General features: G+C 38.6%; 1 protein-coding gene across 2 annotated transcripts in view; it reads left to right on the top strand.

The window, feature by feature from the left end:
- Positions 1-21631, top strand: part of HOXB9 (homeobox B9) — a 44896-nt gene extending 23265 nt beyond the window's left edge. Inside the window, exons 1-2 of one of the 2 annotated variants that reach the window (XM_087713599.1) lie at positions 17307-18066; positions 21357-21631. In XM_087713599.1, the coding sequence (XP_087569725.1) occupies positions 17553-18066; positions 21357-21592 (750 nt within the window). In that variant the 5' untranslated portion in view covers positions 17307-17552 and the 3' untranslated portion in view covers positions 21593-21631. Of the gene's footprint in view, positions 1-17306; positions 18067-21356 lie in introns of those variants that run through there. The other variant, XM_014062007.2, reaches the window with a different exon arrangement.
- Positions 21632-23283: the final 1652 nt, after the last annotated feature.

Genomic DNA, 23283 nt, shown 5'->3' with positions numbered 1-23283 from the left:
AAATGCTCTGGCAATCCCCACAGCCTTGAACAGAGGCTGAAAACGCAAGGTGCAGAGGTGAAAAATGCATGCCACAGAGGGGCTGATGGTCTGTGGCAATCCCTGCAGACTGGAACAGATGTAAAATGCAATACACAGAGATTGAAGGGTGGCGACTCGCTACACTCGGAATATAAGATGCACCAAAATTTTCACCCTCTTTCAGGGGGAAAAAAGTACATCTTATACTCAAAAAAATATGGTATTCAGTTTTTGTGGCCACCATCTCAGACAGTGACCGTGAGTGGCCAACAACAAACTAAAAACAACAAACAAATTAGTAGACAATTATAAGTTGACATAGTTTCTCAAAAAAAAAAAAAAGCAATCCATCATTAGAATACAAATGTTTCAATAAAAAAATCAGTAGGCTCTAATAGACATTCCACCCCATAGCCTATAAGTCTTTGGAGTCTTGGCGAAGGTCAACAAGATTGGGGCCAATTTGAGCTCTGGGGAAGATGTTGCATAGAGCAGGTACAGTGACAGAAAAGACTATCTTTTCTGTCCCATCAAGACACACACACGTGTGTGTGTGTATTCTTTCCCCCCACCAGTTTATTTTCTTAAATTGTTCTAAAGCACTATATATGTTTAATTAAAATAATTTCTATGTATATATAGCAGGTCATATAAGTTTACTTCCAAAAGTTAGCATTTATGCAGATAAGGATCATTATTTTATAAGATTACATTTGCACAGGACTTACCTTTCACGTATTGTTATACTGTAATCCAGTATGATATTTATTTTAAAAGTTCAAAAAAGTAATTTTACATAGAATTGTTTTAACATCCTTCTTTGGCTGAACTGAATTATTTTCTTTTGCTTACTCTTTTGACTCTGACAATTAATTTTGCTATATATACTGTCCACTGTAAAAAAAAATTAAATGAGAATTGTGTTACAAGGTAAAAACATAATTTTCTAATGTTTTCCTGCTTTAATATTAGACATTATATTGATCACACAATTTATGACCACAATAAATTAAGAAAACTAAGTTTGGGATGCAAAAATCTAGGTGTCTACTAGATGGCAGCAAAGAGACACATTGAACTCTAATTCTTATTTGACATCTAAGACATCCAATTTAGTAGCCCCAAATAAATGTACAATGCACAATTCAGTATAGATTCTTTCAAATCTGATGAATATGTAACAGAAATGCTAATATGTGAAGTTAACTGTTGATTGTTTTGATTAACTACTAATTGCATGCATAACATAGAGACATAAACAATCTGGGTTATTATTCTCAAAGTAATATTATAGATCTTGAGATTAACTCGGAATATATCTCTCCTTGGATAATTTTACATTAAATTAGAACCATATAAGTACACGACCTATTCAGAAAATTATCAGACAGAGAGAAATCCAGAAGCATTTTTTGTAAGTCTGATGAGCAAGAAATTCCACGGTCCTAAGACATTATGCAGAATCGAAGAAATATTCACACATATGTTTTTCTGCATATACCCAGCCCTGTTAAAATGAATAGGAGCTGTAAGAGTTCATGAGAGAAATTTAACATAGTTTGCATGAGGAAACATTTCACTGAGTGCGATTTCAATCAGCCATCGACAATTTTCACATGAAATACTTATCCCTGGTTAACTTAAATAAAAGTTGGATCAATTAAATTATTTCTTGAGTTTTCAAAATTAGGGTAGAACCATTAACCAAAAATATCAGTTAGTTGTGCTCTACACACAACTAAAATGTGGTTTCTGTTCTGAACAGCTTCAAATGTGTCTGGTTAGTATGATTTTAGCATATTATAATATATAAACAAGTTCAGATAAACTTTGATCTGTTTGGGGGATATAATCTATTGACGAAACTGTGATGTTTTGGCCTAATACGATGGGCAAACAGGGACACAGACTAGGTTCAGGCATTGCTCATTAGCCTGTTAATCTAGCTGCTATGGATCATAAATCATGATTTATAGCTTAGCTTAAATTTATTGCTTAAAACATAGTCAATATATGATTTACTAAGAGTAAAATCAAGCAGTAGTTGTTATAACCGGAAGTACTTAAAGCCTCTACCCAGCAACCTACTTGATGAGGAAATAACAGCTTTATTTTGAGGAAAATTTAAATGCCACCATCTTGCCTGACTCTGCCATTTCTGTTCTGTTTCTTTCTCTTTTCCCCAGCCTGGAATTAATTCAGTGGAATCAGTTTCCTAATGCAGACCATTCTTGCACTATACAGGTAGTTCTTAACCTACAACCACAATTAAGCCCAAAATTTATGTTGCTAAGTGAAAACAGCTGCTTTCTTGTCACAGTTGTTAAGTGAATCATTGCAATAATTAAGTTAGTAATGTTGTTAAGTGAATCTAGTTTCCCCGTTGACTTTGCTTTTCAGGTCACAAAAGCTGATTACATGAACCCTGGACATTGCATCCATCTTAAATATGAACCAATTGCTAAGCACCCAAATTTTGATCACATGACCAAATAGATGCTGCAACACTTGTATGTGTGAAAAAAGGTCATAAGTAACTTTTAGTGCTGTTATAACTTTAAGTGATCACTAAATGAACTGTTATTAAATCGAGGACTACTTGCATTCATGCACAAACTTTGATGTGGGAAGCACTCAAGCCAGACTTAAATAATCAGTTAGAATAACTCATGGACAGATTACTAGTTCATGTTTTATTGATTCCAAAATGTCTTCCCTCAGTATGATTATGATATGTGCTTGTGTTTTATTTTTATAGTTATAATGTACACTGAGGATGGCATTTAATTTTGTTATACGAGGTGCAATGGCAATAAACTAAACTAAACTAGACTAATTTGGATCTAATCTTGTATATTTCCCTTATTACTATATCAAAATTTTAAGTACTTCTTAACAGCATTTTTTTTTACAATTCAAGGGAAAGAACCTGTTTCTTTGGAGATCATTGCTGACTTAATTTTTTTAAAACATTATGCAGTGCATAATAGCAATAGCAATAGCAGTTAGACTTATATACTGCTTCATTGGGCTTTCAGCCCTCTCTAAGCGGTTTACAGAGTCAGCATATCGCCCCCACAGTCTGAGTCCTCATTTCACCCACCTCGGAAGGATGGAAGGCTGAGTCAACCTTGAGCCGGTGAGATTAGAACCGCTGAACTGCAGATAACAGTCAGCTGAAGTGGCCTGCAGTACTGCACCCTAACCACTGCGCCACCTCTGGTCTTTTAATGATGGTTGAAGACAGCTGCACTTTTGTACATACCTAGGATTAAACCCCTTATACACATATGTGTATACACAGACACACATATTAATAGGAAACTGCTAGTTTCATTGTGATTTGCATAGAACCTCCCACAAGACTGTGTCCTTATTGTGGTAGATTTGTGGTGCTATTCAAGAAATGTGATTATCATCTTTCTACATCATCTCGTTTAGGTTTTTGCAATTTGTGTGCTGTAGAAGCATTGTTTTTATTCCTAATTATTGCTTGCTTTTAATCTCTCAAATCTGAACATTCATTTTACCATTAAGGTATTCAGTCTTTCAGGAAAAGAACTATACATTTTCTACTAAATTTTGCCAAAGCCATTATCCCTCCTCCTAAAATCAGAAATAATGCATTGTTTTTCAAAGTCAGCAGCATTTTTAGTGTCTACCCTACTGTATTTGTCCTACTGAAGGAAACAATGTCAATAGTGGTTTGGGGGAAAGGTAGGTGACTTGTACATGTATATGGTTTAAATTTGGGCCTTGACAGGTTCTTTTTGAGCTATTTCCTAGTAACAGTTTTCTATTATGGAATTAGAGCAAGAGAGACAATAAGAGTGCATGTGCAAAAGAGCACATTTGAGACCAAGCATGGCCTTTCTGGGTGGGCACATGCAGGAAGCACCGTAACATTTTGGCACAGGAACGAACACAACTGCTCTGTGAATTAGGTAGTTTCACGTTGTTGGGAATTCATTTTTAACATACAAGAACATAAAACTACCTGATTTACGCCAGTTTATTCATCTCAAGCTTTTTTAAATGTATGTAGTTTTCTGCTTGGGTAGGGTAATTCTTACAATGTCTAAATATAAAGAAAGGGAGCTTGTAATAAGCTCTAAACTCTTTAGAACTCCTGAGAACCAAAAGGGAGAGCAACTAGAATTGGTTTATTGTTCCCTGGAAACTGTACAGCAAATCTTGAAGTAATTGAATGTTTACTTCTCTCACCCCGTCCCCCTCCATATTTGCACTAGATGAAGTCACAGAACTTCTATTGAAGTATGTGCAGAAACCCATGGCTCTTGATTAGGATCTTCCAATCCATTAATTCTCTCAGGGTGGGGTAGGCTTAAAAAAGGAGTCAACCTAGCAATTTATAACCCACCAGATTAAGCAACTGAAATGAGAGACACATTGTACATACAGCACCTTTCCCCCAACCCACTGATCTCCAGACGTGAGTTGCACTGTAATTCTCAACATCCCATCAGCAGGCTGTGTTGAAATGGAAGTGGGTAACAGTGTCTGGAATTGGATTTCTGCACATCTGAAAAAGATGGGAGGTTGTTCAGTGACAGCAAAACTGAACGGACAATTCTTTGGCTAAAGTGTCTTTAAAGAAAGGGGAAGCAGCACCTACGCAGAAGGTCCTCCTAAGATTGTGCCTTGAGCATTTTAAGCTTTTCTACAGGGCAGAGGTTGGGGATGCTGGTCCCTATGTCAATCCATTTTTTTGCTGTCTGTTCCAGTTTAACTCATGCAACCAACTGAATATATTGTTGCAAAACGTGCGCGCATCTCAAAATGAATTAAAAGAGCTGGTTGACATCTGGCACCATGCTTTGTTTCTGCCCTTTCCCAGCCTAAAGAACCTCTCAAAGGATCCTTCACATCCGTCTCTTACCAGCAGGTTAATTTTTTAAATTTATTTTTATTTATTTATTTTCGTCAAATATGAATTCGATAACAGATATAAGTCTAGACATGATTATGAATGCATGAAATGAATACGAATACAAGGGAACATTAGGACAGGGACGGTAGGCACGCTGGTGCGCTTATGCACGCCCCTTAGCATCCCCGTTGGCAACATCTTGTCCTCTGGAGGCGTGGTGCGTTCCTAGGGAATGTAGCAATTCAGGCAGGAAGCGCGCGAAGAATCAGCCGCTTGATTGTGGCTTAATCTTTGACAGGCAATCAGAGACCGGAAGTGCTCCCTTAAAACAGTCCCCTTCCCCGGATTGGGGGGGGGCGGCTTTTGTTAGCGCCGTGCATCCCACGAGTTCCTAGTGCTGCGACGCAATTCAGCGGGAGCATTTCCTGCGCGAGCCTCCCTCTCCCTCCCCGCAAAGATGGCAATCGGTGCTCTGGTCCTACCCGTGATAACCAGGCGGTTTCCATCCGGATTGTTTTGAGCTTGCATTTAATTAGGGACGGGTTCCGAAATATTCGCTCTAAGTTGAAAAAAAAAACCACGTGTTTAGTTTGCCTCTTCTCGGGGGCTTCGGGATATTTGTACTCTGCCTTTCCAACTTCCGCCCCCTTCCCCGTCCGTAACCTTACGGAACTTTGGATCTCAGCCCTCTCCCCCCATCCCTCTACGTCCCTTTCTCCCAATTCTACTGATAGTGTTGAGCCACTGCACATTTCAAAAAGACTTATTCGTGGCTTAGTCTTTGTTCAGGATTTTTCAGCATTAAAAAGTGAATTCGATAAGATTGAAGTATATAGACTTAGCGGTTTTTAAGGAGCTCATTTTTCTTTTCCTCCGTCCTGAAGTAGCACAACCTTTTGTAAATTTGCCAATCGACCAGGAAAGAAGATATATGGCAAAACCTACTATTCTTTAAGTAGACTGAGATCAGTGCAGGAGAGATTCCCCAATGGGCTTTATGAGTTTTATTTTAATCTTTTGTCAACTGGAACAGAAATGAACTTTATCAAAACTCGAGTGGGGAGGGATAGGGCTAGATTAAAAAACTCAAGCTTTATTTGCTTTATTTTTAAATATGAGTAAGCTTCTTTACATCTTTATTCCATAAAAACATTTTATTTACAACTGACACAAAAGGGTAATCAGATCAGTATAAATCCAAGATTTGAGGTTGGGGCCAAATTTTCATTAGGAAATTTCACATTAGTCTTGTTTCCTTGGTGGAAAAATATTTGTAATTCTTCTGCATTCAATACAACTTAGGGAAATTTTATCTGTTACACATACTTGTGTTCTCTGCAGCCAGAAATATGTGCTTGCCTATAGAACTATAATTCTCTTCAAATCCACTTCTTTCAAACTGAGTACTTTTTATTGGCTATCTCTTACATACCATCCTAAACCAGGATTTAAACAGTAAACACATGAGCAAAACCCTTACCTATTCCCATATCTATGGTTTGTGTATTCAACTATATATATCCATCCATCCATCCATCAACAGCTAGTTTGCCTTTTCATCCTGGGTAATAGTTATTCTCAATATAAAACTGTATTCTGAAGACAAATTTGTGCTCTTCTATCCCCAATTGGTAACTACGGTATTTGCAATTTCAGACTATGAGTTGAATTTTTTTTTTATTGTAAGCCCCATCAAATGAACATTCAAGCTGGTCAATCACTTAGGTAAATACCTAAGATCTTGATAAAGTTAGATTTTTAGTTTTAGAGAATTTCTGCCTGTTTCAAACTCTTTTGGATGGTTGAAATTAAGAATATTCAGGTTTAACCCAGATAATAAGAGTTTTTGATGTGATTTAAGAAAAATAGTATTCTTCTCTAAACTAGTCTCTACTAGTAGAATTTTGTATGAGAAACAACTGCAATGGGAACATCTTTAATAATGACTGAGTGTTTTGGAATTATGTTTCATGATAAAAATATGTTTTTAGAAAATAAGTTAAATAAAAATCAATTGCTGAAAGCAGGAAAAAAATTAGAGCAGACATTTTCCTCCATGTAAAATAATATGAATTTGTTTCTTACAATAAAAATGACCCAGTACACTATTCCTTAATTCCAATTTTTTACTTAGCATCTTCCAAGGAGACCAGTATGCCCTGATTTTACAAACCTTGGCTTACTCTTGCCAAAACCAAAACAAATAACTCTGTTCACATTTATATCCCATTACATGGCATCTGGTTTGTATGGAGTTTGAGATTCTAGCAAAAAGCAATTGTAAGATCCTGAGAGTCTAGTCTGAGGTGAACCAGAGTTTGGGACTTCTGTGTCCAAATCTTGTAAAGTTTCTAAGAACTTCAGCAGGGTTTACTCACACAACTTCCATTCAATGTATGTCCTCTCTACCAATATTATTTCTTCTAACAAGAATGTCAATTCATATTGTTATAAGTATTCCAAGTTATCCTAAGGAACACCTGAACCCAGGACTTTATCTGACCATTGGATCATGCAAGAATAATCTAAAATTTGCTTTTAAAAAGAAACAACTGTAAAACATATAAAGAAAGATGGTTGTTGCCAAACATTAATCTAGCATGGAAATATTAACTGCATCTTTGTTCTTTTTTACTGTATTTTTCAATAGCTTTCAATAAGTCTTAGACATTTCTAATAAATAATTCCATTACAAAGGTAGTGGGGGGGAACTTTCTGGTACTCTAGAAGATAAGGAAGGCACTATTCTCCTTTTCTGTAGTCAACAAACACAAGCACACAAATGTTTTTCAGTTAGTGAACGGGAGTTCTTCAATGTTAAAACACATGAAAGTTGTGATGATCCTATTATATCCGCTTACTTGGGAGAGAGAATTTTTCAATCTGATTTACTTCTGAGTAAGTATGCATAGAAATGCATTTTTATTTAACAAGGGGGAAACTACTGCTATATGGCCTCCTAACCTGGTCACTATTTTCCAAGAAAGGGATACATTTATGCCCAGCAAAAAGACAAGAATGGTGCCAGAAACACACTAGTATTTTGGCAGTATTTTCCTTTTAGAGGAAGAGAACAGCGGATACAGGAAGGGAAACGCTGCAGCAAAGAAAAGGACATCACATTTGTAGAGAAAGTTGTTCATATGATGCCTTGCCCTTTATCAAACTTGATTGTATAACCCAGAATTGAACTTGCTGAACTTGTTCTCAAATAACCTTTTCAGATGATATAGAGCAAAACTAGGATCCCCAGTTATGAAAATAAGTTACAAGGAAAAATACATTGGAAGATTTATTTAAAACTTGTTAAGGATTCCTAGGATAGAAGTATGGGTATCCCAGAGCAAATAGTATGGAAATCAATGGGATTTATTTCCAAAACTACATGCTTCATATTGTGGCTGTAAATCTATGAATGTATATTGGCCGCAATTAACAACTCACTCCGGAACAGTCCAATTAGCAAGAGTAGGGTTTGGAGTAAATAGCTTGTAGATTGCAGAGCTGGCATTTGAATAACAACAGCAAGCCCTTACATTTCCCCATTTGCACAGATTAATTTTAATAAATTAATGCATCCACATCTGACACAGCTCGACCCACAACCCAGTTAAATCAGAGCAGTTTATTGCAATTTGGAATAACGCCCAGCTTCTAAATGCTTCTATACCATGTTCCTATGTGTAACAGACCTGCTTCCTGTGGCCTGCATCCTTAAATAGCCTTAGACAATAAGTCCTCTAGTTACAACTGGAGTTAAAATATTCCTTCAAACTAAAGAATAGAAGAATATACACCTATACTCATGTCCTATAAAACTACATTAGGCAAATACTGAGTTGATTCTAGGACGTCCATACTAAGCAGTAACTTTCTTAAGCCTGTTGCTTTCCATTCAAGAAAAGATTTAAGTCTTTCTGAACATCTCCAAGTAAGAAAATAAGATCAGTCTTACCTGAATCTGAGTTCACTTCTTAAAAGCATAAAATGCAGTCTCTGCAAAATGAAAAGTTCACACATTCTTTCTGGGGGGCTAAAGCTTATTTCTTCTTCTCCTTCCCTTGCCCCCTTTCCTACGCACATGCCACATAAAAAAATAGTTTGATAAATCCATTTACTGGAATTCATCATTTTTCTTTCTACCTCCTGACCCCCTGCAATCATAGTTCCTTACTTTTAAAATCTGATTTTCCATTTCATCCCATAACAGATGGTCCTTATGTCTTCAAATATTGCACAGTGTGAATAGAGGACTCAATCTGCCCCTTTGCCTCTCCTCTCCTCCACCGTGTCACAGGGTACTGGAGCAATACTTCAGATATCAGTGTGTATATTACCTGCCTCTCCATGCAAGCATCCTTTGGTGAGGACATGCTGGTGTGGCCAATCACTGCACATCCAGATTTGTTACACCAGCGCCTAGTCTAAGAAAGTTTTAAATACAGTAATGTCTGGAAATGGGTTCTCTATATGTTAGAAAGTTTTTGTAATGTTTTCTTCCTCTTCTTTGCTTCTATCAGTTAAGGCTACTGATCTGATAGCATAATCTTGGACACATAGTAAGAAATCTCAGAAATGTCTTTTCTTTAGTAGGGTTTATTCCCAAATAAATATGTGAAGAATTATGCAGTAAGTGTTTTTCCTGGGTTCTTAATGGAGATGGATCTCATTATGTTCCTTTGCAGAATGGTCATATACATAAATTCATTCATAAGTAGAAGATAAGCACAAGATCGTGGGTTAAGATATTATGCAGTGACTTAAAGGGGAACTGTTGTACCCATTATCCAAATAAATCAGAACGACAACAAAGAAGTACAAAAAGTATATTGCATCCCAAAACTTACTTGGAAGAAAGTCTCATCACAAATTTCAGAGGTTACCTCTTGAATTCTATGGAGTTGATTATGTTGCATTCTGCCTTGTAGTACTAATAGATTAATCAGGATGCACCTGAACTTTTTATTGGAATCAATTATAGTTACAGATACACTTACAGTGTGCTTGTGTGAAGTAGAAATTTATGACTTCTACATAGTTAATCATTAAATTAGACCAAAGATTACAATGATGTTGCAATCAATATTAGTTTAGGGAATATAGTTGCTTCCTTTCTGAAACTATGTCCATTATTCTCCTAGTATTCTTTCTTATTCCATGTGCAATAAAATTCTGTCTGACTAAATGAAAGCTCCCATTCACTCAACTTTTCTGCAGTTTTATTCACAGCTAAACCAATGCAACTAGGTCTCCTTGATAAAAATGATTAGCCCTCAACATTTAGACTCATGGGTTTGTGGGTTAAAGTTATTTAATTGCTGAAGGGCTTGGTTTATAAATTTATCTTTCAGATAAGGTTTTTTTGTCCTTTTCTCTTTGTTTTTCAAAGTAGAGTTTTTGTCCTCATCTCTGACTAACCTTGTCTTAGAAGCTAAACAGGGTCAAGCCTGGTTGGTACTTGGATGGGTGATTTCTGGAGAATACCAGTCATAGGTTAGCCTTGTAAGGTGGGGGATGGGGGGCAGCCTTGAAAGACGGCAGTGGCAATCCACTTCTGAAAAACAAAAGTGTGTGGATTGTCCATGAAGTCACCAGGAGTCAAGCTGGGCTCAAAGGAAGTATTTTCAATGAAGGTGAGCCAATCTTACCCAACCAAAATTCAACATCTGCCTCTCCCTTCTCCTCCCTCCCTAAATTTTCTTAAACTAGCCTTCTTTCTTCTTCTGTGCCCAGATCTCAGGAAAAGATATCAAAATGCTTTATTAACTGATAAGGAGATAAACCTGGCTTGGAACTTTCCTTTCCAATTTGAGTCCTCCAGCTTCAACTTCTGGGATCTTTTGTTGCATCTGCTGATCTGTTTCCTCTCTCTAGAAGGCAGTTTTCCCTTGACTCTTTTCTCATCACTGCACTTGCTTTCTTCTTTAAGAAACTTTTCAAACTTGCAGAATTCTGGGCAGTAGGAGAAATACAGAAAGATCGAATCCAACCTTCTAAATATATATATATATTAGATACATATAATAGAGCTTTCAACCACCCTAAACCTCCCCTCTTTTCCTAAACTCACTGAACTTTGAAGTCTCATTCACAACCGAAAGGAGATGTTACAAAGATTTGTTTCTGAACTATTCCCCTCGCTTTTTTTTTCCAATATGGGGCGGGGTGGGTGGGTTGAATTATTTTTGGAATTCTGTTTCCCGATTATTATTAGTATTTTGAAAAAAGCAAATCATATTGTGCGTAGGAGTAATTTAATCTGTCAAGGAACAACTACAAACGTCAAGAACTGACTCGATCCTCAGAGAAGGCATTTAATTTAGAATAAGAAAAAACGGAAACTAGCAGATCGCCGGCTTCGATGTAAAACTGCCTGGATCTATCGCCTTAAGATTCCAGATCGACCGCCTTGAAATTCGTCCTCTCCATTAATCCGAGCGTGTCAATGTCGGAGTAAGCGAAAGGATGCGAATCCTTTAGGAGCTGCACGAATAGGTTGAAATCTTAGGCTATTTTTTCTGGGGAAGAAATCTCTGCCGAGGCGCGAGTGTGTCACAGTCGGTAGCTCTGCCAGGGGAGAAACTTTTTCATGGGTCTACGGTCCTTCATCCTCTTAATCCAATTTAGGCTTTATTTGGCTACTTCGGATTGCAACTGAAGCCCAAATACACTTCCTTGAAAGATAGATCCATTATAGCCGAAGGGAATTCGTTTACAATCATATGGAGGGGCGGGGGACGGATGGACGAGTGGACGAGTGTGTGTGTTTCAGTGAAAGTCACGTGTGCATAAACTTTTAGCTCCGGTTTTTACAGAAGCTTCTTTCTCTCTGAATAATTTAAATTTATCTATATGCAATGTATTCCTGCACTGCCACTAAATTCATTGGATTCACTCCCAAGGTATGTGGAAGGATAATCTACATTTTGAATGGTGCTCATTCAAAAGTCTGAAAGAGAAATTATTATTAGAATCTCCAGCACTTCCAATGAGCATTGTAATATTTGATACAGTTTAATCAGGTAGATAGAAGCTGTAAAGAGATTCCTTTTTAGTTATTAGTTGTATGATAGGAAAAACATAGAAAGGGCAAACTGTTCCTTGGGAAAAAGGATAACTTTTTTTCGACATGGTTTATTACTAACAAAGAAAATGCGGGGAGGGATTACTAGTGATGTTTGTGATCTTTTAAAAGAAGTAATCACCAGTTACCATTTATAAAAGAAAAGTTTATAAGTATTGTAATCCCAAGTTTGCCTGGTGGGAATATCATTTCTATGAAAAATTGGTCAGACAGGAGAGATGTTATCTGAAATTATAATGCAATAAACATAAATGAAGACTGGTGGAGAAACCATGATTTGAAAGAAATAATAGCGCTACATTTAATTAAGTTACTGGATATTTTCAGGAAAGTAATTCTCAGTATATGTAACACATTAAACAGAGGTCTAGAGATTGTGAAACGTGCAACTTGATAGTTATCAATTTTCTGAAATAAACATTGCTTGAATTTCTCTTCCCCAAAATAGTAAATGTATTTTTGAACAGACAACTGTTGTCTACTTTGGGATAGCTATTGTTCTCTGTTTAAAATGGAATACGTCTTCTTAATTTTTTGGCTATAAATGCCCCATCACTTTCTAAATATGTCAAAGATTTTGAAAGCCAGCTTTAAAAAAAAGAAACAGAATGTGTCCTTTGCCTTAACAAGCAGAAATAAGTTACACTCTCAAGCAAATTTGGGTATTTCAAACTGAGTCAAGAGATTTTTATTTATGTGTGCTGAGCCTTTTTGGCTTAAAGTTCTCTAGATTGGATAGTATCTGGAAATCTTGTTTAGTAATTACTCTTGTCTGTAATCTTCTCGCTATCCCTGCTGTGTTTAGTAGATGGCCTTGGAAAAATGTTTGAGATGAGGGAAGCCTGTTTAACACACCAGGGCTTTGGGAAACAGAGTTCTCCAAAAGCAAAGCTTTTTTCCAGACATTAGTCTGAATGATATTTTCAAAATGAAAAATGAAAAGTACCTCAATTTAAAAAAAAGATCCTTATATACTAAATGAACTAAAGTTGATCTCTCATTTTAAACAGAATATCCAAAGAGTCTGTCTTGATAATGTGGATGAATGAGCACTGTGGTCCTTTTTTTATATGAAAGAGAAGAAATTAAAATGAATATATCCCTGGATAAAACCCCCAGGACATGGGAAAGCAAATGGTTTTTGCAGGTCTTCTTGTGTGGTTTCTCCACAAGAGAAAATTCTGGATTCTCTTTCAGAGAAACTCTTCTGATGACATTTGAGTATAAATTTATATACTCTACAAAATTATGAACTCAGCTGCTGGCATGCCTCATAATTATTTATAGAAGGTGCCTGAGGATTTCCCAAGAATATATTCATTATAGGTAAAATGTGAACAAATACTCTTGCAAAAAAGCCACTGAACAGGTGTTTCCTTTCAATTAATTTTCAGTAAATTTCATAGCTTTTTTCTTTTTCTTTTAAAAACCCCTTTAACCACTTCCAAAAGTGCTTGCTAATCCATTACTGATCTAAATTCTAGCCAATGAGAAAGCCTGTGTTTCCATAATGCCTTCAAATAGTCCACATATACTTTTGAATGCCCAAAGTGTAAGAGGACATTTCCAAATCTGATTTTGTAAAAATAAAAAAATGCCATGCAACTGTATTTATTTTATGCTTTCTTTTTTTTAATTGTTGGAAAATGTCCATTTTACATAAAAAATCTGATTTATTTTATAGTCTTATTATTATTAAACATGTTATTATTTAATGATATTTATTATTAAATATAATCATTAAAATAAATCAAGGAATATATACATTGTCAGATGGTCTCACCAGAACATGTTCACAAAACTGAGTAGCAGCCACATTTTAAATAAGGGATTATTTAAAAGAAAACATTTTGATGCTTTTTCTTTCCCTTTGAAAGTTTGTCTTAGAAGCAGCAAGAACAACAATAGACATTGATGGTTCCTTGAGTCTAGGAGAAACTTAAAAAGCCAACTTTATTAGCTCAAACCAAGCTGAATTGGATTGTTCTGCATACTAACTCTGGAACAGAATTCTATCTCAAATACTAATGTATCATTTTCATATACCAGTTGTATATTTCATTTTAAAGGGTTTTATCCATCCATATTTAATCACTCTTCAGATTTCAGTCCTTAAATAGCCTACTGAACTCAATGAGAAGTGCCCAGATATTTACTATTACTAAATCCAATGATTGCAGGAAGAGAAGGAAGACCTAGCTAAATTTGACTATTTAAACTATTTTTAACAATTAGGTCAAATAATTTACATTTGATTGGATATTTGCAGTCCTTAAAGATTTATTTGAAAATAATCTCAATTAACCTGCTTAGTGCAAATAATCTCAATTAACCTGCTTAGTGCAAAACAGATGTGCCTGAAGTTAAAACATAAAGTGTCTTCACTCTTCCAACTCTTCCAATTATACACCTCTGCCTTTCTTTGAACCACAAATGAAGAGCATAAATTGGATAAGAATGGAATGCAGTCTGGGTTTCCATGTGTTTTATTTATACATATATGAAGTAATGTGAGTGTGTGTGTATGTGTATGTGTGTATATATGTCACAACCCCTGGTATGCCCAAATATGGGAGGAAGTTCATTTTATTTATTTATCAGCACAAATACAACACACACACATGCACATATGTGTGTGTGTGTGTACACAAACACACAAACACATATAACATTACTTCAAGAAGAAATCAATTACTACAGCATTTGAATGTATCAGCTTTCCACTAGTTCAGATGACCTCTAATTCTTGTCTCATCCTCCCCCACTTCTTTCTTTCTCAATATCTTTATTCTCAAATGAGGTCCCAGGATTACTAAGGACCTTTTACTTGGACTATTCTCAGAACTGTAGTGCAGTGGCCCTCTTTTAATTAATATATTTTAATTTCTGCCAGAGAGAAAGTTTATTTCTGTTCGTTCTCTGAATGCCTCACTCTATCTATGCAGGCACCTATCTTCCAATTTTTTAACCATTGAAATATTTCTCAAGCCAGATGAGATCTACTTTACTATCCACCAACCCAACTATGGTCTTTGCAAACCCCACACTTACACACATCATCCTGGTCCATATCTTCACTATAGCCACTTTCACTCTGAAAGAAGAAAATATATTTGAGCGAAATGATTCTTTATCTGTCATAGTTGTTATTGGACTTAGTCTTTTCATTGCCAGAAGGACCTCTTCTAGAAGGACTAATGGGGTTGTCCAAAGCCCCAGCGAGACCAATTACTCGGTCAAAGCCAGTGCTTAGAAAAGGGAGCTTTTACTTCCAAAGTCACAGAATACAACCCTTTTCTGCATTCATATTGAATATTTATTTGTGCCGTTTTAAAGCTCTTTGCTGAAAACCTAAAGATCTCTCCTTTTCTTGTTGCTTTTATTTTTAGAACAGGTGAATCTTGTTGGGGGGGGACAGAACATCCCCACCCCCAACACTTCCTGCTCCATTAGAAAGAAAACGGGATCTACCAGGTTACGGAAGAGGAATTTACGATCAGGCATTGTTACGATGCTTGACCGACAGCTAGCTTGGCAAGGCAGTTAAGCCGGAGCGTATTGGTATAATAAATCAATGCTGATATAATGAAAAATATTTACTTAGAAGTAAATGATAGTAAACAATAATGAAAAGAGAACATAAACTTGCAGTTATATGTTTTAGGATCTGTGCTGTCAATCTATGCTCCACAGCCGCTGACCTGAATGGGAGAACTCTTCGGAAGCAAATGCATTGAGCCAGATTTAGTAATGGAAATCCATAAGGATCTGAATTGTGTTGGATTCATCCTGCAGCATTAAGAAGGTTGAACAGCAGGAGGGCAAACGAGGGTTCTTGTAAGGTTCAAGACATCTCTCCCATCCCTGGCTTCTCTACCCTCCCAACACACACACACACACCCAATACCCTCCCTTTCCACAGGCAGTAAATTCAAGGCTATAAAAATCAAAGAAAGCTAATGTAAGTTTTATTCAACTATTTAACCGTCTCAGGTCTGACGCCTTCTGTGAGGAAAGAAAAAGAAGCGGTACCGAATTGGACATTTTACAAGGGTAGTAAAATTAAAGTGCGTGTATATGGCGGGGAAGAAGGAGAGAGGGGAGGTGAGATTCAGCAGTGCAAATCCGTCTCCTCTCCCCCAAGCCTCCTCCGCCCCTCCATTGCTTTCCAAACAAACGGGGCTATTGCAGTCCGGAACCGGCATTTCCCCCCCGCCCCCGCCCTGTAGTTCACGCTCTGCCTGTTTAAAATCTTGTCTATCAGAGCAACATATAACTCACAATGATTCTGCATGTAGATACACATGCTTAAAATATATATGGGGATGATAGATACGTGAATGTGAATATATGTATCCGTGTGTAGATAGGCTTACCGTATAAGCGACCGTTTTACTACAAGCTATAGATTTCATTCAGGCATCATCAGGTCATGCGCCTGTACATCCACACCGGGATATATAATGCACACGCGCGACAATGTTTAATATACAGTCGTGGAGGGATTATATACAAATCCTTGGCAGTTAATGTTGAACGGAGCAAGGAGGGCGGGTGGAGTGGGGGGAACGGGACACAGGGAAAATCTTCCGGTATTAAAAGCTCTTGCAATAGGTTACTCTCCATCTACAGCCAGCTTTCAACGACAATAATGATAGTGATAACAACAACCACCATGTGGAAAGCATCTTTCGCGTACGTGCATCCATACACCTTGGACTTGTAACCCGATTCATCCCTCCGCCCTCTTCTGGAAAACTTTAGAAAAAAGAAAGCACAATTCATATTGCATTTTCCCGACTGAGATAATTAGCCTTGACATATCGAAGGCGAGTGAAGGAGTCCAGAATGGCCGCTTATACATTTGGTAGTGGGGGCGGGAGCGGAGGGTTGGGGGGAAAGCAGGAGAAATCCCCTGAAGAGCCTTAAGGAAGGCAAAGAGAGGACAAAACTCAGCATTTCTCTTTCATATTTCGGGGGAGGGAATCGATCCCCCTCCCACATCGACACCGCTGCAGCATCCCTCCACCTCTCAGTCCAGAGCCCCCCTCCCATCCCCGTTTGCACTGTACGTTTCGCTTTCTGAACCCCCGACGTTTTGCAACATCGCCTCGACAGAACGCAATCCATCTTTGATGTGGAATGCAGAGGGCGGTTGACAGCCTGGGCGCGCACACACACACACCCGCCCGCCCGCCCCGCTCCGCCAGGATTGATTTACGCCTGCCCTGACGCTTTATCAGCCTCACGAAAAAAGTTTGACCAATCATTTTGCTGGAAGCTCCCTACCCGGCAGTCCCGACTGTACTTTTTCTTGGCTGGGAAGTTGATGCTGGAGGAGGAAAGGGGGTTAAGCGAGAGTGTCGCCTGGTTTGGTGTTTTGTTTTGTTTTGTGTTTTTTTTTTCAACCAGCTCCCCCCTCCCCTCTCCATATACTCTAATATCTGTACAGCAGCTTAACTAGAGATCTACTCCTTATTTTTTTATTGCTTGTTCGCTCGCTCGCTGGTTTGCTTTCCCCTTCATTGAACCGTGGTGCTCGTAGGATGTCCAAGAATGTCAATTTCTGGAACTCTTAGCAATTACTATGTCGACTCCATTATAAGCCATGACAACGAAGACTCTCCCGCCGCTAAATTCTCTTCTGGGCAGTACTCAAACTCCAGGCAAACTACCCACACTGAACACCTCGAGTTCCCCTCCTGTAGTTTCCAGCCCAAATCCTCCGTTTTCAGCGCTTCCTGGACGCCTCTGCCGCCACACACTGCTGCTACCCTTCCTTCGGTCTACCATCCCTACCTCCAGCATCAAAACATCCCTACCTCAGAGAGCAGGTATCTACGAAGCTGGCTGGACCCAGTGCCCAGAACAGAAAACATAGCAGCCGGGCAGGGACCAGTTAAAACAGAACCGCTGCTGGGACACCCCGGGGAGATCCGTAAACAGGGGACACAGGAGTACCAGTTAGACCCTTCTGCTGGAAGGGAAGGGATCGCTTCCAGTCAAAGGCCCAGCTTCGAGGACAATAAAGTTTGTGAAGGAAGCGAGGACAAAAGCAGGCCAGATCAAAGTAAGTTATAAAAAGTGAGGAAGTAAACATCATAAAAACCTAAGAGGGGGTGTCATAAAAGACACAATGGGCAGGGGAAGCTTTAAAAAAAGATTTTAAAAGAGAAATCTCCCCTTCCCCCATCTAAGCCACTGGTGTTAATCTAGGGCTGGGGCTTCTGGAGTGGGTGGTTTGCTCGGCTTAGTGTATTGTTGAAAGTGATATGAGCGTGGAAATTGGAAGGGACGCGATTCGACTTTGCTTGCAGCCGGTGGCTTGAGGAAGAGGCAGTTGCTTCGCGGACTTCGGTTGTATGTATAAAAATTGGCGATGGGGGAGGACAACGATAATAGATTGGGGGAGTATTGAATGTGCCTCGGTGTGTGTGTCCATGTGCATGTTTGGAGAGAGACTAAAAAAAGGAATAGACGCGAAGGATGAAAATAGTGTGGAAAGTGGGGTCCCATTGAGAACTAAGAAGGGAGATTCAGTTCTCCAAGGGTCTTTATTTACCTTGGAGGACCTCGATCCCTGGTAGCTTGCGCTATCTTCTTCCTTGTTTATTATTGTTTGGATATGAAATGTGCATTCCGCGTGGCTATGAATATTTCAGAGCCAATGCCTTCCCTTGTCTCTCCCCAAAACAGAATAAAGAAATAAATAAAAGAAGCAAGGTTTATTAGGTTTTTTTTTCTTTGTTTCAAATTTACTAAGAGAAATATAGCATAGAACTCTTAAGCTTAATAATGTTTGCTTCTGCAATTTCATCGCTATTATCTCCCCCCCCCCCAAAAAAAAACCATAGACACTCAAGGAAAAATGTTGTGGGAAAAAACTGGGGATAGGATGGTGTGGGTCAGGAAGGGAGATGCGACAAAATTTAATTCGAATCTTTTTTTTAAAAAAAATAAACTTATAATGAAAGGCGAGTTGGCTTCTTTCTCCTTGCCCATTGCCCAATGCCGGAGATGTTTCCAATAAAAGAGTTGACTTCAGTATTGTGATATGTGTAAATTTCAAATCAGGATGTAGGTTATTTCATTTAGAAGATGAGTTCCCAAGAAGTTTATTTATTTAATTTCATTTCATTTTTGAAGGAAAGAGGGCGCCAATGATGGTGATGATGATGGCGGTGGTGGTTTTTTTTTTTTTTTTTTTTAAATTTTTCTCAAAATTAAAACCCGGTGCATTTTGCTAGCATCTTGGTCTTGATAGCATTTCATGAACAACTCCTGCCCTTGGGAATGGACCGAAGCAGGAAAGAAAGATTTGTGTTGCAGAATTGGCAGAAAATCCAGATCAGAAGGAAAGAAGCATTGAAAAGAATGGGAAGATTGAAGAGAAAAGCTTGTGTGCCCCCCCCCTCCACCCCTCTCCTCACCTTCTCACCAGCCCCGGAATGGAGAGAGAACTTGTGAAGAAAAGACTTAGTTCCTAGAGATCCAAATTGCCCACGGGTGTCGGGCATCAAGTTCTGTGGGGTGAAAGTGCAGGGAAGGCAGAAATGGGGAGGGGGAGCAAAAGGAGAGAAGGACCCCATTTTGCCCCAAACTGGGCTTTCATCTCTGTGCAATTCAGATTATTCCTACACTTCTTCATTGAAAGAAAGGCATTACCTTGAGTCTAATACACACCCCGTTTTTGTATGTGCATGTATGTTTTTGTGTCTGTATTTATGAATGTGCATCTTGGGTTTAAGAATATCCTGCTAACTAAACCTCCCCCCCCTCCCCTCCACACACCCACTCCCTCCCTTTCTTCTTCCTTCCTTCTCTTGTTTTGTTTTGTTGTCTTTTGTTTCCTGTTTGGGGAATTGTGTGAAATGAAAAATAAACTTGTTTTTCCTGTGCCAAACCTCATGTTTCCATGAAATGCCAAGAAATCACACGCACATCCATATCCCTAAAAAAAACAAAAAAAAACCCGGGACAATTGTGGAGACTGCCATTAAAGATAGGTAGCAGTATTAATTATTAACAGCAATGCCTCTCTTTAATATTTAATTTTTTGCTTATTAGACTCAGCCACTTCTGTGAAGGAAGTAGTTGCTAAGATGATTAGGAAGAGAGTGGAAACTAAGCTGTGTGTGTGTGTGTGTGTGTGTGTGTGTGTGTGTGTGTGTGTGTGTAAGAGAGGGGGGAGGGAGAGGGAGGGAGGGAGAGAATGGATTTCATTTTATCCTTGGAGAAATGGCGTCTGTACCCCCTTCTGCCATTCAATAAGAATTGAGACTTGCAAGGCTGCTTTTAATTTCAGCAGGAGGCCAGGAAACCAGGCAAGAGCTGCGATTTCTGCTGCAGCCCTTTCCCTTGGTAGCAGAATTCCCTCTGTGTGAAAGAACACTAGCTTGCCTTTACATGAACAGCACAACAACACAATACATGCAGAAACACACTCATATCCAGCTGCCTTTTTGTTTTGTTTTGCCTTTGGTGAAGATGTGGCCACAGCAGACCTACTGTAGTCCTGTTTACTCACCTCTAGCATTTTATTGACTTGGCTTCCAGCCACAATGTTTCTCCTTCTCTACCCCTCATAAAAGGTCTCATGAATCCTCCAAATCAGGGCTGTTGCTTCTGAAACTCTGCTTGGGGTAAAAGAATATCCATGAGCAGAAGGTGCTATATGCCACTGCTGGGGAGACTGTTGTAGCTTCCAAGAAAGGATACCCCTCCTTCTCTGTTTGATCCCCTACTTTGCTGGATTAGGAGGGTCATGATGAAAACACGGGTGTTCTAGACCATAGACAGGCAATTTATTTCTCCCTTGTAGCACAAAAAAAGGGGGAAGGAAGGAAGGAATTTCTATTTTCTGCCAATACTGACAGAAAATATGCCTTTCACACCAATATTTAAAAGATATGTGTGGATTGTTTACCTATCCAAGTACCATATAAATAGATTCATTTAAAACATTTGAATAAAGTGCCGTTTTTCCTTCCTTCCTTCCTTCCTTCCTTCCTTCCTTCCTTCCTTCCTTCCTTCCTGTCTTTTATATATAAATAAATAGACTCTTCCATCTCTTAGATAAAATACTCACTTCGATTTTCCTTCCCTCCTTTTTCTTTCTAAAGTCTTGTTTGCTATTTGCAGGTCAAACATGATTATTTTGATATGCGGCAGATATATTTTGTACATCTATTTTTCCAACAATATATTGTAGGTAAGACTTGGTAGGTATCCACTGCACATGAGCTTGTCTTCAAATAATTCAAAAGTTAGTCCAAATAGATTTTGAGAACCTGGGAGGATTTGATGTCAATTCCTGAGTGACCCTGTCTTTTTTGGGTTTTTGTTTTTCCCTCCCTCTAGGTAATCCAGCAGCCAACTGGTTGCATGCTCGTTCCTCCAGGAAGAAAAGATGCCCCTATACAAAGTACCAGACCCTGGAACTGGAGAAAGAATTTCTGTTCAACATGTACCTCACCAGGGACCGTAGACATGAAGTGGCCAGGCTTCTGAACCTGAGTGAAAGACAAGTCAAAATTTGGTTTCAGAATCGCAGAATGAAAATGAAGAAAATGAATAAGGAACAGGGAAAAGAGTGAAACTTTCTCCTCCTCCTCCTTCTTCTCCTCCTCCTCCTTTTCTTCTTCTTTCTTCTTCTTCTTCTTCTTCTTCTTCTTCTTCTTTTTCTTCTTCCTCCTCCTCCTCCTCCTCCTCCTTTTCTTTCCCCTTTCTCTGTTCTATCTAATTTTCATCCCTCCCAAACTTAGATGTTTTTTTATGGTCAATGACTTCCTTCTCAGCTGTGTTTGAGATGACTTCAGAAGCAAGCAAGCTAGAAAGAGGTCTCCTCTTGGGTGGTAGGCAAAGGATTCAGAAGACTACACATGCTTGTTTCCATTTAACATCCTCCCCACTTTTAATATATATTTACTGATATATTTACAACAAGGGGCAATAAGGGGAGTGGGGGACGCTATGCACTGAAAGGTAATTGCTGACAGGCAATAGTCTGTAAGCATAAACTACTCCCTTTTGTTTGCTAGACCTTCCCAAACTTGAAGTGTTCCAAGCAGTGTGAGCTTCAAATCCCCCCAACTTGCCAAAATAAATAAGAATTGTAATGCAAGGCATTGGAAAGGCAGTCATTGCAGGAGGGTTGCTTTGAATGCTATTGATTAAGCCAAGAAAAGGAAAGGAAAAGAAGGCTGACCTTAAACCTGCCATCAACTAAGGGCATGTCCTCCCCCACCCATCCCCAGGCTGGAACTGGATTGATCCAGAACCAACAACTGTGCAGATACCCAAGTGAACCCCAATTCAACCACTATACCACATTCTTTTTCTTAAGACAGATAAGATCTCCCCTCTACTCATGGAGTACAAGGAAGAAAACGCCAGGAAAATCATTTATAAACCATGAACTTTTTGAGGGCTTGCATTCAGAAGGCATCTCTCTTTTCTCCCTTAGCCTGTTTGATAAGCAGCTTTTAGAAAGAAAGAAAAAATAGGTTAGTCAAACATTGCCCCAAGTAAACTTTGACCAGCATCTGGGGAAGAATCTACACTCCCTGATTTGCTTATTCCTTTCCTTCTCTTTATTTGGTGTTGAAGAACTTTCCAGCTTGCTCACATTTCTTCATAAGACGTTTTTAAGGAGATAAGGAGGGTCAGAAAGCAAAAGCCCTTTGAGCTGCATGTGAAGCTAAATTTACCTAAATTTGTAAAATCAGGGGACTCTTTGCTTTTGGTATCTATAATTTATTAAGGACAAGAGTTATTCAGAAGAGCACTCAAGTACCAAGTGTGATAGAGGATCTCGGAATCAAGCCTCACTTATTCAGTTTCACAGAGAAGTTTTAATACTTGAATGTTGTGGGATCTACCTCCTTTCCTTGTCTTGGAGGATACAACCACATTTCACTTTTAGTCGTACACAAAAGGGTAGTTGATTGCTTTTGAGATAGAAATTGCTTTCTTTGATTTTAAATACTTTTTATATCTCCTTTGTTTACAAACAGAAAAACAGCCCCATTAGATAAAAAGGGTGGTTCCATGTATTTGGTAGCCCCATTCCTCACTTTTAAATAATCAGACTTGGGATTTTCTTTCCTTTATGATTATTGAGGTGCAACCCCACTTTTTGGAGGGCTTGGATGGAGGGGAGTTCAGGTAGGAGGGGGGTGGTAGGTAAGTTACTTTAGTGCAAGAGGCTTATATGGTGTGGGAGGGCTGTTGTTTCTGTAGGGAGAACTGTTTGTGAATGTCTCTTGTGAAGCTTCCTCTTGTTTTC

The sequence above is a fragment of the Thamnophis sirtalis genome, unplaced genomic scaffold (assembly GCF_051295495.1).
Source record: "Thamnophis sirtalis isolate CommonGarterSnake01/CBP01778 unplaced genomic scaffold, rThaSir2_p1.2 scaffold_4, whole genome shotgun sequence".
Lineage (NCBI taxonomy): Eukaryota > Metazoa > Chordata > Lepidosauria > Squamata > Natricidae > Thamnophis > Thamnophis sirtalis.
Note: the sequence above shows the minus strand (reverse complement) of the source record. Positions and strands in the feature narration are given on the sequence as shown.